General features: G+C 39.2%; 1 protein-coding gene across 1 annotated transcript in view; it reads left to right on the forward strand.

The window, feature by feature from the left end:
* Positions 1-6,899, forward strand: part of LOC122000234 (myosin-17-like) — a 45,010-nt gene extending 38,111 nt beyond the window's left edge. Inside the window, exons 28-37 of the mRNA XM_042554708.1 lie at positions 4,836-4,997; positions 5,111-5,317; positions 5,422-5,562; positions 5,646-5,716; positions 5,811-5,910; positions 5,970-6,026; positions 6,146-6,202; positions 6,288-6,368; positions 6,534-6,613; positions 6,713-6,899. Of these exons, the coding sequence (XP_042410642.1) occupies positions 4,836-4,997; positions 5,111-5,317; positions 5,422-5,562; positions 5,646-5,716; positions 5,811-5,910; positions 5,970-6,026; positions 6,146-6,202; positions 6,288-6,368; positions 6,534-6,613; positions 6,713-6,836 (1,080 nt within the window). The 3' untranslated portion in view covers positions 6,837-6,899. The remainder of the gene's footprint in view (positions 1-4,835; positions 4,998-5,110; positions 5,318-5,421; positions 5,563-5,645; positions 5,717-5,810; positions 5,911-5,969; positions 6,027-6,145; positions 6,203-6,287; positions 6,369-6,533; positions 6,614-6,712) is intronic.
* Positions 6,900-16,086: the final 9,187 nt, after the last annotated feature.

A 16,086-nucleotide genomic window follows, 5' to 3' on the forward strand; every position in this document is an offset into this window, starting at 1 on the left:
GCAGAATATTTGCAGATGTTTTGCTTGCAAGTGGCTTGCAGGCTGCAAACCTATTTGCAGCTTGGCCTTAAAAGCTACAAATGCAACCACAACTTAAACTGTTTGAAATTTGTATTTGCAGCCTGCAAGTAATAATAATCACTTCAAAATATAGCACATAAAATGGGAAATAAACGACGTGTGTAGCTAAATCAAGTGTTAGCAATATGGCTTAGGTATGTGTGCTTTTGATATTGCTATGTCAAGTGTGTAGGATAGCCATGCCAATTCAATTTGGAGATTTCACATGACAATCTTGGCGATGGCGAGATTTTAGACTCAAGGGCTAGAACAATGATCTAATGGAGTTCGATGGACTTGAGGGCTAAAAACCTAGATCGAAGGGAGCTCGGAAAGAGTTTAGTGGACTAAGAGTTTAGGAGATGCTTGTTGGCCTCGAGGGTGTAGGTGTGGATCAAGTGGAGCTTTGGAGGGGCTTGACGGACTTAAGAGTTGGAGGTTTGGATCAAGGTGTTGCTCAAAAGACTCAAGGCCAAGGATCCTAGATTGAGGAGGTGTTGAAGACCTAAAGAATGTGAACCTTGTAGTGATTGCACACTCTGCAATCTTGGAGTTATTTTTGACTAAATTGTATAATGTAATAGCTAGTGGGTGAACTACCTAGAGCTTGGTTTTTAAAACCTTTAACTTTGGTATGTTTCCAAAGTTGTATTTGTCGATTGCCTCAATTCTAAATTTTACAACTAACTCTCGAGGGTGTAACCAAAGTAAGGGAAACTTCTCAACCAATCAATTGGATCGAGAATAGAAGCATTTTGTTCACATGGAAATTGATTGACCTCTTGATAATCTACCTGTTAATCAATTGCCCTTTTAGCAATCAACTGGCTTGTCGATTGATGTTCTAGTAGTTGATTGTCCAATGTGTGCCTATTGGAGTCTTCATTTACAAGTTCTTGAAAAGCTTTTAGGCATTAAAGAATTCATTTTTGTGGATCATTCTTTGTAGTGCTCATCAAGATTATGTTGGATCGAAAGCGCAAGAGTGGGGGGGGGGGGGGGGGGTTAAATAGTGTTCGTGGCTATTTCGTTCGTTTCGGAAAACTCAAAGTAACACAACGGAAAGTAAACAAGACAAAGCAAACACAGAGATTTACTTGGTTCGGAGCCTGTGACGACTCCTACTCCAAGCCCTGTGATCGTTGATCGCTTACGTTGGGCAATCACTATAAGTTCAGAAATTCTTTACAAGTATGCAATTACAAGTACAAGACTAAACAGAGTATACCGACAATATAAGGATGAGTAAGTCGTCGATTGTCGGAGCAGCAGTTGAGCGTTGTTGAAGCGTTCTTGATCTCGACAATTGTTGTTTTCGAAGCTACTAGTCGACCCTCCTTTTATAGCCGAGGTAGACCTGATGCAGATCAACTGATCTCGGGATCAGTCTTTGACTCGACTATGATCGGTCGACCGATCCAGGTGTTCGGTCGACCGATCCCTCTGAACCTGCCCAGCTTCTCGTCCACATGCTTCTGCCACCTGGATAAGTCTTCGTTCGGTCGACCGATCCCGCTAACCTTGCTGTTCTATCTGATCCGGTCCACCCGGCTCGACCAGGTCACGACTTATCCTCGGTTTGGTCGACCAATTCCCATGTTCGGTCGATCGATCCCTCGATCGAACTCAGTCTGCAGTACTGAGGTTCGGTTGACCGATCCAAAGGTTGGTCCACCGATCAAGGTCGAATCTAACCCTGCACAAAATGTTAGTCTCCTGCAAAACAGAGTTAGCACATAGCAGATAATATGTAATAAAAAGCTTTGACAGCCTTCGGACTGTCTGGTTGTGACTTCGAATTTTCTCCGGAAACCCTAGGTCGAACCGACGCCTACTGCTCCCTCAACGGGGAACGCGTCCTCACCTACTCCTCTCAGGAGAAGTTACCTGTTGCCAGATCGGTCCTCCAGACCGACTGGACTTTCTGCTTAGGGTTACCACCCCCTAGGGTTTTCCTTAGCCTAGGGTTACCACCCCTAGGACCTAGGGTTACCACCCCCTAGGGTTTTCTCCAGCCTAGGGTTACCACCCCCTAAGACTTAGGGTTACCATCCACTAGGGTTTTCCACCTGTCTAACCGCAGCAAGGACTTTCCACCGCCTAGGGTTACCACCCCCTAGGACCTAGGGTTACCACCCCATAAGATTTTCCACCTGCCTAGAATCCACTAGGACTTTTGCCTAAAACAACGTAGGACTTTCCTGCAAGCTCAATGAATCTTGTTAGATAACAAGACAACTTAACTTTGGACCCTTTGACATAATCAAAACACAGGTTCGATCGTCGGATGCTTCTCGCACCAACAGATTATTCAAAAGGATCCAAGAACTAGGGCCATGCTTGAAGGCCCAATATGTGTAACTCTTGATAATTTACTTTTCCCTAGTTTTTTATTTTTATCTTTAGAAAGAGGTGAGATTAATTGTGTTTTGAGTGAAAATCTCGTGTAAGTCCAACTTGTTAAAGCTTGTGGCGATCTCATTGGCTAGGTGGGTGGGTCAAGGTGTAATGCTTGAGATTACATATCTCGATTTGTATAGGCTTACCTCATTCTTTCTGTGAGGTGATGTAAATGTGTCATAGGCCATAGATTAGGAGTCTGATCTCTAAACCACATAAAATATATTGCTAGAATGTTTGATGTTTTAATACTTTTTTATTTCCACCACGCACCAAATGTGTGATAGGCCATGGAGTAGGAGCTAAATCTCCAAACCATTTAAAATACATTGTTATGATGTGTGTTGTTTTAATTATTTTTATTTCTAGCACTTATTGAAAACTCTAGATCATACACATGAACCCATACTACTAATTGTCTTGTTTGTATTTGAGTGAGGAATTTTGACAAATTTAGGTGCATTGTGAATGGATTAAAATCTCATGTCGAGCCGGTCGAAACGGACATAACACTTCGTTTCGCCCATTGATCGACATCGGCACGACCCAAGCGACAATCCACTAGAGGGGTCGTGCGACCTTAACAGGAGGGGTCACGAGACCCTCACGACCACACTAAAGGGGTAGCGCAACCCTCTTCAAAGGGTTCGCGCTACTCCATCGACCCGTCGAAGGGTTCACACGTAGGGGTGTAATCGAGCCGAGTTGAGCCGAACTCTTGAATGTTTGAGTTTGGCTCGTTTATAATCGAGCCGAGCTCAAGTTTTATTTAACGAATATATTCATGGCTAATGAGCTTATTTGAGCTTTTATCAAGCATAAATGAGCTTAATAAATATAAATTATAAATTTAAATATTTATTAAAAACTAAATTATATATTTAGAGAAAATTATAATATTCTTATTATAATTTATAATTTTATTCTAATAAATAAATTTAATATATTTGTCTATATTTTTCATAAATAGAGTGTAAAATCTTTAAATTCAATATAAAAACTATTATTTTTTCATTTAAAAGTTGATTTATGAGTTTACTAATGAACATGTTCACGAGCTAACGAGCCGAGTATTGTCAAGCTTGAGTTTGGTTTGTTTATCTTAACGAGCCTCATTAAATGAGCTCAAACAAGCTTTTATTGAATCGAGCTTCGAATAGCTCATGAGCGGCTTGATTCATTTGCACCCTAATCGCACAACCCCAATGGTTGCACAGGAGGGGTCGCGCGAGGAGGGTGGTTTTTTTTTTACTTAAAATTGAGGAACTTATGTTTGATTATCTCAATCAACTCCTAGTTATGATAGAGATAATATAAAAAACTTAACTATAATAAAATTATCTAATTAATTATATATTTTATTTATTTTAATTCTAAAAATATATAATATTTTTTCTTTTTTAAAAATTGTTATATATATATATATATATAAACTATTTTATTTTTAGTTAATATATTTTATATTTAAAAAATGCTAAAATCATATCAGCACGGTATGATACTGAAATCATATTGTTCCCGTCAAGTCCGAAACTCGCTTGAGATTTTAAACCATGGCATTGTCTATTCATTGAAGATATGATATTTGGGGATAGAAGAGGAGTAAAACAATTTAGAGATGGAATATAGCTAACGAAGTCACAATTTAAGCATAGTGTATCGAGATGGAATGCATCACTAATTTGTATTTGGTACGCATCAGACATTGTGTGAGATAGATGGAGACTTGAAGTTATGCAATGGATGATTGATATTGTTAACTTATAAACAAACAACATTCATCGTATGATATTATAATTAAGGTGAGAGTATTCTTGATTGTGTTCGTTAGCTTTTCAAATTAATCAGTGAATCAATTTCGTGATTAACAATTTTTTTAGTGTAACTAAATAGAATTGATTTAAATGATAAAGTACTGCATGGCCATCTTTTTTTTTTTTTAAGTTTCTTTAAGTTTTTTCCCCTCAAATCATTATTTTATTATCAGGATCTCTCATGTAAATCCCCTAGGTTAGTGAATCACTTGGCATAAGACTAACGAAAACCGACGGATCATTTTTTTTTGTTAACTATGAAAGTGAACTAGGGACAATGAAAGAGAAATGTCCTTTCTCTACAAAGTGTGTAAACCTGGTTGAACTTCATAGGAAGAATAGTTGGGCATTATTTTTTTTCACTTGTAGTCCATAGTGAAGTTGGGTTGTCTCTGAGATAGCTCTAAACATGCCCTACCACCTGAGACGGTGACTTGCACTTGATATGGACCCATGAGCCTCCTTGGGTACAATCCAAGTGACACCTCTATTAGTCATACTAAGCGGTACATATTGCTTACCATTTTTTACTTGTTACTTATTAACTAAATTTCACTGAAGACTCAGGATAACGCTGATGTATTGTCCTATTGGTTATCCAACACGTCTACATTACTGCTGTTCTTCCGACAAACAATGAAAGCAAATGGGACAGATGGTTACACCCCAATGACTCCACAAAGACGAAGAACTTCAGCCTCTTTGTTTGGGAGAGTGTCTCAAGTAAACTATGATCCTTTGTGTTTCTGAAGTGATGTCACCATAACTTTTTTTATTTTATTTTATCTTATTTCACTCTATATAGCTTATCCATTTCCATTCTCCACTGTTTCAAGGGGATTGGGAATTCACCCAGGAGTGCTGTGATTCCTTTTTTCAATGACCGTGTGGTCGGTTCATCAAGTGACTTCCAAATAGTTGAAGTTAAATATCCAGCTTTGCTTTTCAAGCAACAACTTATTGCATTTGTTGAGAAAATTTATGGAATGATAAGAGACAATTTAAAAAAAGAGATAGGGCCAATTCTTCGTTTGTGTATCCAGGTACAGTTAAACATTAAACACCTTATATTTCACATGAGCACATTCGTATAAGGCCTACAATTTTTTGAAATATGAAAATAATGTAATATATTTTGTACGTGCAGGCTCCAAGAACATCCCGTGCAAGCTTAGTCAAAGTTACTCGTTCTCAAGCAAATGCCATGGCCCTGAAAGTTTTGATTTCACACTGGCAGGGCATCGTTAAAAGCTTAACTAATTGCCTGCAAACGCTGAAAGAGAATTATGTATATATGGCATCATTGTTTGACATGTAGAAGTCTCTTTTGTGATAAATCTAAGTTCCATCCCTAAGTTTGCTTCTTTTTAGGTCCCTCCCTTCCTTGTCCGTAAGGTCTTCATGCAGATATTTTCATTTATTAATGTCCAACTATTTAATAGGTACATACTAAATTGCCTTAAGAATTTGTTGCCTCTGTCCTAATTCTTCTGACATGACTGTAAAAAGTCACAGATATTTTTTACTTATTTCTAGCCTTCTTCTGCGGCGTGAATGCTGTTCCTTTAGCAATGGGGAATATGTTAAAGCTGGATTGGCTGAACTAGAACAATGGTGCTATGAGGCAACTGAAAAGGTAGCCACTTCTTACACCAAGGCAATCTAAACTTGAGCTAAATGTTCATTTACTTGCAGTATGCAGGCTCAGCCTGGGATGAGTTGAAGCATGTCAGGCAAACTGTTGGATTCCTGGTATGTCCTTTTTTTTCTGTGTGTGTATGTTGGTTTATTTAATAGCACATCAAACATGTTTACTCAATGCTGCACGTACCATTTTTCCGGTGAGACTATCTTACAAAAACCTGAAACAGATTTCACATCAGAAGCCAAAAAAGACACTGGAGGAGTTAACTCAAGACCTATGTCCAGTTAGGAGAATCCCTGGCCCATAGCATCCAGTTTCATTCAATGAAATTTACTTGCATATCGACTATTCTCTTGTTGAACTTTCAGGCTCTCAGCGTACAGCAACTACATAGAATCAGCACGATGTATTGGGATGACAAATATGGCACTCACAGTGTTTCTTCAGAGGTCTGTTGGGTTCTACTTTCTTCAAAGTGTTTACATCAATATATGCATGGTAAACTAAACCACAAACAGAAAGATGTTTATCTTAATGAGTTACAAATGGGATTAGGAAAAACATTGTGAATCTTAGCAAAGAGCATGAATCCAAAGGCTTCTCTTGTTTTACAGGCTATTGTAAGTATGAGATCTATCATGAATGAGGATTCAAAAAGTTTCAGCAATACCTTCTTGTTGGATGATGACTCTAGGTAATTCTTTTCCTAGCAAATTGAAGCCGTGGTTGTTCCCTTTCTTTCTGTATGTGTGCATAGCACAATTCAAAGAACAAGATGATATTCTTAATGCAGGATCCCCTTCACGGTTGACGAACTGTGTAAGTCAATGACAGGGATAGAGATAACTGATGTCGATCCTCCATCATTGATCCGACAGAGCTCAGGTTTTGCTTTCTTGACACAGAGGAAGGAGTAAATTCCCTCCCTACAATTGTCCATCGAAGTGTGCCAATTCATATCATTCACTTCTTATAAGATCATCAGCTAATATAGGTTAGTTGCTAGCATTTGATATTTAAATCACAAAATACAATTCACTGTGGCTGATTATGTGTTTCTTTCGGTTGAAGATGCACTACAGGATCGTATGCTGTGTGAAAAATCCTCTCGAGAACAAGAATATGACCATGTGCCAAATCCCATGCGTCGAACCGAATCATCTCTCAGTAAACAATAGTTATATATCAAAGATCATCTACCACAGCAATATCTGGTTAAGTCAGCATTCGAGGTTTGAGAACTGTGGTCATGCTTTGAGCTGTGACATATTTGTATGAATACCTTTTCTATGTTTACTTTCAGGGGCAGCTGAGGTTTTTATTCCCTTAAAACTCTACCTCTCTTGTATCCCTCGATAATGTGTTATTTTCAGCATGTTTAGGGTTGTTTCGGGACGTTCCTGGATATGAAATGAGCATGTAAAATATTCAAAATTTTGATAAATTGATTTCCATTATAGTGTTTCCAAAACCTTGAGGTTTCATTTGATTTAGGTTTTCTTTATGGATTTAACTGACAGTATTAAAATCTATGTATAGTGACAAGTATGGAATTCAACATTTTATACACTAATCAATAGTGAGTTTTTAACTAAATTAAAATAATCACATATTTATCTTGGCATAATTCCTTTAAATAAGTGTATAGTTGATGGATAAAAAAAAACAAATTTTCCAATACCAAGTGATATAAGTTTTTGCAAAGTTCTTTAGTGAATGGACAGGCCAACATGAGTTTCCTTTCCTTCTTACTTTTCTTTTCCACAAAGTGATTCTTTTCCCTCTTCTATTCACCCTCTAGATAACTAAACGATAAATAACAAGAATTATACTCTTCCTTTATTTTTCATTCAAGTAAACACACTACATCTTTTGTTCTGTGCTCTTCCATATCATTGTTGTCATCTTTTCATCTTCCTTTTCACCTTCATAGTTGCCCTCTAGGTCATCTTTTCCCCTCCGACATTTCATCTCCATAATTATCATTATATGCCCTTGCTTTTTTCCAAATCATCCGGAGGTGACCCATTTTGCATTTTAACTCTTTCGTATTGTCAAACTGTGCACATTGATCCTCCTTCCTTTCAATAATATTTTTTATTATTATTTTCCGTCTAATTTTTTTTTTCTAAATTGTGAATTCATCAAACATATTTTAATAACTACAAATGAACATGTGAAGTCCACGTTATAACAATTATAAAATCATAACGATTATAATATTGTAAGAATTATAATTTCATATTTACTATAACGTGAATAGTAGATGAACATGATTGAATTCTGTATTATAGTAATTATGAAATCGTAATTATTATAATATGAATATATTTACATAGATTAAATATATATTATAGATTTGTAGCAATTATAACATTGTAGTTGATTGAATAGTGAAAAAAAACAGAGTGAAATATACTTTTATGATTAAAACAAAGAGAGAAGTTGACTTTTGTTGTTGTGTTTCGATAATTTATCAAATTTTGAATTTATAAAAAAGTACATTTTACTTTGGTACTTACCAAAAGGTATACTAATTTATTTAATTTTTTCATTCTACCCCTCTTGTCAAATACATGCAACTGCAATCTCTCTCTCCACTCCCTCTCCCTACTCGTGGAAACTCAATCTCTTTCTCACCTATCGATTTATACTACTCAAATTTATTTTTTTCAAAACACCTCCACCAGAAAAGATAAAAAATAATAATGTATAGCATATTGGAACTCCTTACCACCTCAGAAATCCACAGGACCTGAAATGAGTACAATCAAAACTTTCTAGGTCAATCAGTGAGTTTCGGTCAAAACCCACTAATTGACCTAGAGAGTTTCGATTGCATCCATTTTAGATCCTATGGATTTCTGAGGTTGCAAGGAGTTCAAATATACTATCATTGTTTATTTCGGCTTCTCTGGATGTATTAAATATTATTGAAAGAATCGGTTGATATCTTATAAATGCTTATAAACGTTGGACCTGATATAAAATACCACCTTCGGAGAAATCAAAATAAATAATGGAGGGCATATTTGGATTCCTTGCAACCCTGGGAATCCACAAAACCTGAAATAGGTGCAATCGGAGATCTCTGTTGATTAATAGATTTTGACCGAAATCAACCGAAATCCCACGTTATGCTTGATATGAGTTTATATCAAGCCCAACACGGGATTTTGGCTTATTTCGATCAATTTCAGTCGAAAACCATTAATCGACTTAAAGAGCACCGATTGCACTCATTTCAGTTCTTATGGATTCCTAAGATTGCACAGAATCTAAATATGCCCTCCATTGTTTATTTCAACTCCTCCGAAGGTGATATTTTATATCAGGCCCAACGATTGCAAGATATCAATTGATTTTTTAATAATATTTTAATACTTCCAGTGAAGCGAAAATAAACAATGAATAGTATATTTGAACTCCTTGCAATCTAAAAAATCCACAGGAACTAAATTGGTTACAATCGGAGCTCTCTAAGTCGATTAATGGATTTCGGTCGAAATCCATTAATCGACCTAGAGAACTCCAATTGTATCCATTTTAGGTTCTGTGGATTAATGAGGTTGCAAGAAGTCAAAATATGTCCTCCATTGTTTATTTCAACTTCTTCATATGTGAGATTTTATATCATGCCCAACGTATGTGAGATATCAGCCGATTCTTTGAATAATATTTTAATACCTCTGGAGAAGTTGAAATAATTAATGAATAGCATATTTGAACTCATCGCAATCTTAGAAATTCACAGGATCTGAAATGTGTGCAATCGGAGTTCTCTAGGTCAAGCAGTGGATTTTGATTGAAATACACTGATTGACCTAGAGAATTCTGATTGTACCCATTTTAGGTCCTGTGAATTTCATAGTTTGTAAAGAGTTCAAATATGTTATCCATTATTTTTTTCAGCTTCTCTCGATGTGTTAAAATATTATTTAAAAAATTAACTTAAATCCAACATTTGGCCTAATATAAAATCTCACCTCCGGAGAAGCCGAAATAAATAATGGAGGGCATATTTAGACTCCTTGCAACCTTAGGAATTCACAGAACCTGAAATGGATAAAATTGGATCTCTCTAAGTCGATTAATGGATTTCGACCGAAATCGGTTGAAATCCTACGTTAGGTTTGATATAAAATCTCACCTTTGGAAAAGTAAAAAAAAAATTGTAGGGCATATTTGGACACCTTGCAACCTCATAAATCCATAGGAACTTAAATGGATGCAATCAGATCTCTCTAGGTCGATTAATGGATTTTGACCGAAATCAATCGAAATCAGTCGAAATCCCACGTTGAGCCTGATATGATTTCATATCAGACCTAACATGAGCCTGATATGAGAACATATCGGGCCCAACCTGGGCCCAACATGGGATTTTGGTCGACCTACAGAGCTCCGATTGCACCCATTTCAATTCCTATGGATTCCTGAGATTGCAAGAAGTCCAAATATGCCCTCCATTGTTTATTTTGACTTTTCCGAAGGTGAGATTATATATCAAACCCAACGTGGTATTTTGACCGATTTCGGTCGAAATCCATTAATCGGCCTAAAGAGCTTTGATTGTATTCATTTCAGGTACTATGAATTCCTGAGGCTGCAAGGAGTCGAAATATATTTTCTGTTGTTTATTTCGACTTCTCCAAATGTGAGATTTTATATCATGCCCAACATATATGAGATATCAATTAATTCTTTCAATAATATTTTAATACCTCTGGAGAAGCAGAAATAATTAATGAATAGCATATTTGAACTGATTGCAATATCAAAAATCCACAGGGCTTGAAATGAGTGCAATCAGAGTTCTCTAGATCAATTAGTGGATTTTGATCGAAATCCACTGATTGACCTAGAGAACTTCGATTGTCACACCCCGGGGGAGTCCCTGCTCAAGGAAATTTCGATAGCATCTCCCCTGTACCGGTGATAATCTAAAACTTTACTACAAGCTCTCCGGGCCACCCAAATCTCGGCCAACACAGCCAGAACAATAACAATAAAAGTAAACAAACAATCCACGCAGTTTATATTTAACTCAGTCTCTGGCTGACATAACCACACAGTTTATATTTAATTAAGCCCTACTCCACTACAACAACGGAAAACTAAACCCACAACAGAAATCCAACGCAGCGAAAAACAATGGCAGTAGACCAAAACTTGATAAAAAAATCCTTGAGTACAATCCTACGTCACAAGTATATAGAAAATACATAACAAGTAAACCAAATATCCAAAACTGAAAACCCGTCGCAACAGGTGGTGGGGGACTAGCGACTGGAACCTCCTGACAGCATCAACCTGAAATAGTAATAATCAACGGGGGAGTCCAACACTCAGCGGATACCAAGCTGATATGCATAGTAAATAATAACCAACAGTAACAAATATGTATATAGTCTCCTGAGGTAATGAAAAATACATAACTGAAAGAAAAGAGAGAAGTTGTACTCACCAGGACCTCCTATCAAGATAATAAGGTCGTCAGACCATAAATAACATGTCCATGTATGCATGCCAATCATATGCATCCATCCAATATACAGGAAATAAAGTGCAGCAAACATAAGTAATAAATGCAATCATGCATATGATGCATATGACATGGTCACCCCAGTAAGCCATCTCACATACGATGGTGAGATCGAGTGGATAGGGCTATGACAACTGTGCACTCTACTATCACTACTCCTGATGAGTGACTGAGTGGACAGTATGCTATTGGAGTACACATATCCTCTTACCGCAAATCATAAGTGGGGGAGCTTAATGCTCTCATCTCCCTGAGACAATTCAGAGGAGGGATCCCTGATGTGCTACCACGCTGCGTCACGCTACCCATGAGTGGACTAGCGGAGCACTAACAGAGCAAACTACCACACACCCTGCCTGATATACCACTAATCCATGAGTGGTTGTGTGTGCAGATCCATGTAATTGGCGATGAACTCAACAATAATGGAGCTACCAATCGCTCAGCATGAAATCATGCAAAATGGTGCATGACACTAAGCATGAAAATCCTGACCATATCTACCTCCATTAAACATGTTCCAAAAATAAATGGCTCAAATAAAAAGTTCTAGGTACACGTATCAGATATGGTAAACGTCTAGTCCGGTATATCATAAGGCATGGTATGTCACTACCACTATGAGCATAAATAATCAAGAGGGTAATGAATGCAAAACAGGTAAGCAAAATCAAGCATGCAACAGGTAACAAGTAGTGACATATAGATGCAGATATGAACATAATCATTATGCATATCACATGACAATATCTAAAGATAAGTCAAGGTACCCGCCTCCAATGTAGATCAAGCTAAACAATCGCTATGTCAAAGTGCTCGTCCCGAATCAAGGTCCTATAACAAATCGTACAGTTATAGCTAAGTTTCATTATAACAAAATAGTTAAACCACATTCCAAAACCTATTTAGGATAACTATAATCGAATACGATTTCTGATTACTCGCCTCAACTAGAGTTAAACTGGTTTCATCTTAATAAATCCATCATCTTCCTTAATTATCAATCTACAACATAATGAATCAAACCAATCTAAAAACTCACCTCTAATCCAATTCAAAGTATAAATGAACTAACTTCAAAACTTACCCAAACCCGAGTGTTTCGTTGTTGACTCACAGCTGGAAAGTGTGTGGTGCTGGTCATTGCAATTGGGGCAAGGTGAAGTTGCTGATTTCCCAAATCCACATCCTAGATCAAAATCAACACTTTAACCTTTGAGCATAAGACTCAAATCTTAATCCATCACCTGAAACTAAACAACTAATCACTCACCACTCAAGTTGCACAGATTAACAACATCAATCCCGAAAATGAACCAATCCTCTGTTCACAATTAACACTTCAAATCTTAGAACAAGAATCAATCCAATGCAGCAAAGAAATAATGGATTTAGTTTAGTACTAATCCAATTCTATACACTTCTCACCTCAATGCAGCACTGCAACCTCTCAATGAAGAAACCAGAGGCTGCTGAATTGAAGAGAAAGCTCTCCCCTCAAACCCACAGCCGTTCGAGAGAGATCCTAGTCATTGCTGTGAAGGATTAGAGATCCCCTCTAAATGGTTGTTCTCCTCTCCCCAATCACCACCGACGATGGTGGTGCATGAGATCTGGCGTCGAGCACCCTCAGATAGGGTGTTGCTGTAGATATCAAACTAGGGGACGAATCCCACTCTGCTGTCGATGCTAAGGGGAAACAACAGTGTGCTCCGATCATCCAACATCTGCTTCAGTGCGAGGTAGCCTCATCGTCGCCCAGCGTCATGGCAATCGAACGGAGCGGCACCCGCGTCGATGAGATCGAGAGAGAGCCCGATTGCCGGCATCGAGTGGAAGAAGGGAGATGATGCTGCAGCTTTGGGGTCACTAAGGCATTGCCGACAGAGGAGGATCATACTGGTGACGATCGTCTCAAGACTAGGGCACAGCGACAACCGGAAGAGGAAGAAGAGAAAGGAATCGTCTCCTTGGCTACTGCTTTTGTACTCGTGGAGAAGGGAAAGGGATGCGAGGCGACATCGGGTTGGGGAAGAGGAAGAGCTCGGGGAAGAGGAGAAGGTGGTCGGTCGGCTTAGGGCTCAGCGACGAAGAGGAAGAGAAGAGTGTTCGATGATGGGAGAAGAAAAGAAAAGGAAAAAGCGAAAAAATAAAACTTTTCCTCGTCTAAATGGATAATTTAAACAGGCTTTTCCATGGTCCAATTATTGATCCCCTTAAACTCGTCATACAAGCTCCGAAAAATTCTGAGAAAATTTCTAAAAATTTCCTTAAGGTTATATTTAGGTGTCGTAATTTACATTCTCCTCCACTAATAAAAATTTGATCCCCAAATTTCCGTTATTTACCATCAGCAAGTACTAGCTATAGCTAAACAGTATAAATATTGAACGAAAAAATTAACCCACATACCTCAAGTAAAAAGGTGGGGGTATCGAGCTCGGATCGTATCCTCGAGCTCCCAAGTAGCCTCCTCATCGGAATGATGCTGTCATCCGACTTTAACCAACCGGATAGTCTTGTTCTGCAACTGACACTCTTTGTGGTCTAGAATTCATACGGAAACCTCCTCGTAGGTAACGTCAGGCTGGATGGGAACTGGTGTATCTGACAGGACATGGGCTAGGTCGGATATCTCCTCAGCATAGACACATGGAATACGTCGTGAACGCCTACCAAGGACGGTGGTAGTGCAAGACGGTAAGCTACCGCTCCAATCCTCTCCAAGATCCGGAAAGGTCCAATGTATCGTGGAGCTAGCTTACCTCGGAGGTCAAATCTCTTCACTCCTTTCGTGGGTGAAACTCTCAGAAATACATAGTCACTAGTAGAGAACTCTAGGGGTCTCCGTCTCCGATCAACTTAACTCTTATGGCGGTCCTGCACCTCTAACATCCTCCGTCTGATAGTACAGACCAACTCTGTCTCCTGCTGAGCTCTATGAGGTCCTAGCAGCTGGGCCTCCCTAACCTCCTCCCAGAGGGTGGGTGTCCGACAAGGTCTACTATACAACGTTTCAAACGGTGCCATCTGGATAGTCGAATGATAGCTGTTGTTGTAGGAGAACTCTACTAATGGCAAAAGGTCCTCCCAGCTGTCTCTGAAATCCATAATGCAAGACCTCAGCAAGTGCTCTAGAGTCTGAATGGTCCACTCTAACTACCCATCTGTCTGCGGATGGAAAGTTATGCTGAATCGGAGCTATGTGCTCAAGGCCTGCTACAGACTCTGCCAGAACCGGGACGTGAACCGTGGGTCTCTATCCGATATAATACTTAATGGAACACCATGCAATCTGATGATCTCTCGATAATACAGCTCTAACAATCGATCTAGAGAATCGATCTTTCGGATCGCTAAGAAGTGTGCAGATTTGGTTAATCGGTCAACGACTACACAAATCACATCGTGGCCTCGCCGTGTCCTAATCAATCCCGCCATAAAATCCATAGTGATGTGCTCTCATTTCCACTCTGGAATCAGAATCCTCTGAAGTAATTCGGCAGGTCTCTGGTGCTCAGCCTTCACCTGCTGACAAACAAGACATCTAGCTACAAATTTCACGATGTCTTTCTTCATGTCGTTCCACCAATAGGAACGCCTCAAGTCTCGATACATGCGGGTCCCGCCTGGATGGATAGCAAATCAAGAGCGATGAGCCTCCTGAAGTAACTCCTCCCTGACCGAGTGAGATAGAGTTACGCATAATCGGCCTCAAAAATATATAATGCCCTCATCATCTCGGGTGAACTCGATCAACTTCCCGGAAGCTATCTGGCTGCCAATGGACTGTAAGCGTTGATCACCGACTTGGGCCTTTCGGATTCTCGTCCTGATCGATGACTGAGCAACCATGGTAACCAGAATACCCTTCTCTGTCTGTCCCTGCTCCTCAAGGCCTAACCCAGAGAAACCCTGAATCAAGTCCATGACTAAAGCTCGGTGACAAGATAAAGTCCCTCTGGACTTCCAGCTAAGTGTATCGGCAACCACATTAGCTTTCCCCGGGTGGTAGCTAATTGCACAATCATAATTCCTCAGGAACTCCATCTGTAATACCCCGGTTCTGAGATTTTGGTTAAATATGACTTAAAAAGGTTAGATGGTACTATCCATATCACCAAAATGTGCCTTCCTTTTCGGAAGCCCAAACTTAAGAACTCTAAAGTTAAGCGTCCTTGGCTTGGAGAAATCTGAGGATGGGTGACCCCCTGGGAAGGTTTCCAGGGTGTGTGCGAGTGAGGACAAAGCACGCTGAAAGGACCTCCGGTGGTCTGTGGAGCTAGTCGTCAACCCGATGGGCAATTTTGGTGGCGTTCCCGGCTCGGTCCGGGTGGGGCCCGCCTGGGCCGGGGTGTTACAAATGGTATCAGAGCGACCTTGCGACCGTGAGTGCGCCTGTGGCAAGAGGACCTAGGGTACCATCTAGCAAGGGAGATTCTGGGATTTGTCTGTGGTGTGATTCATGGTTACACAACGAGGGCATTGTGTCTTTAAGTGGGGGTGATTGTTATACCCCGGTTCTAAGATTCTGATTAAGTATGACTTAAAAAGATTAGATGGTACTATCCATATCACCAAGGTGCACCTTCCTTTTCGGAAGCTCAAACTTAAGAACTCCA

The sequence above is a fragment of the Zingiber officinale genome, chromosome 7A, assembly GCF_018446385.1.
Source record: "Zingiber officinale cultivar Zhangliang chromosome 7A, Zo_v1.1, whole genome shotgun sequence".
Classification (NCBI taxonomy): Eukaryota; Viridiplantae; Streptophyta; class Magnoliopsida; order Zingiberales; family Zingiberaceae; genus Zingiber; species Zingiber officinale.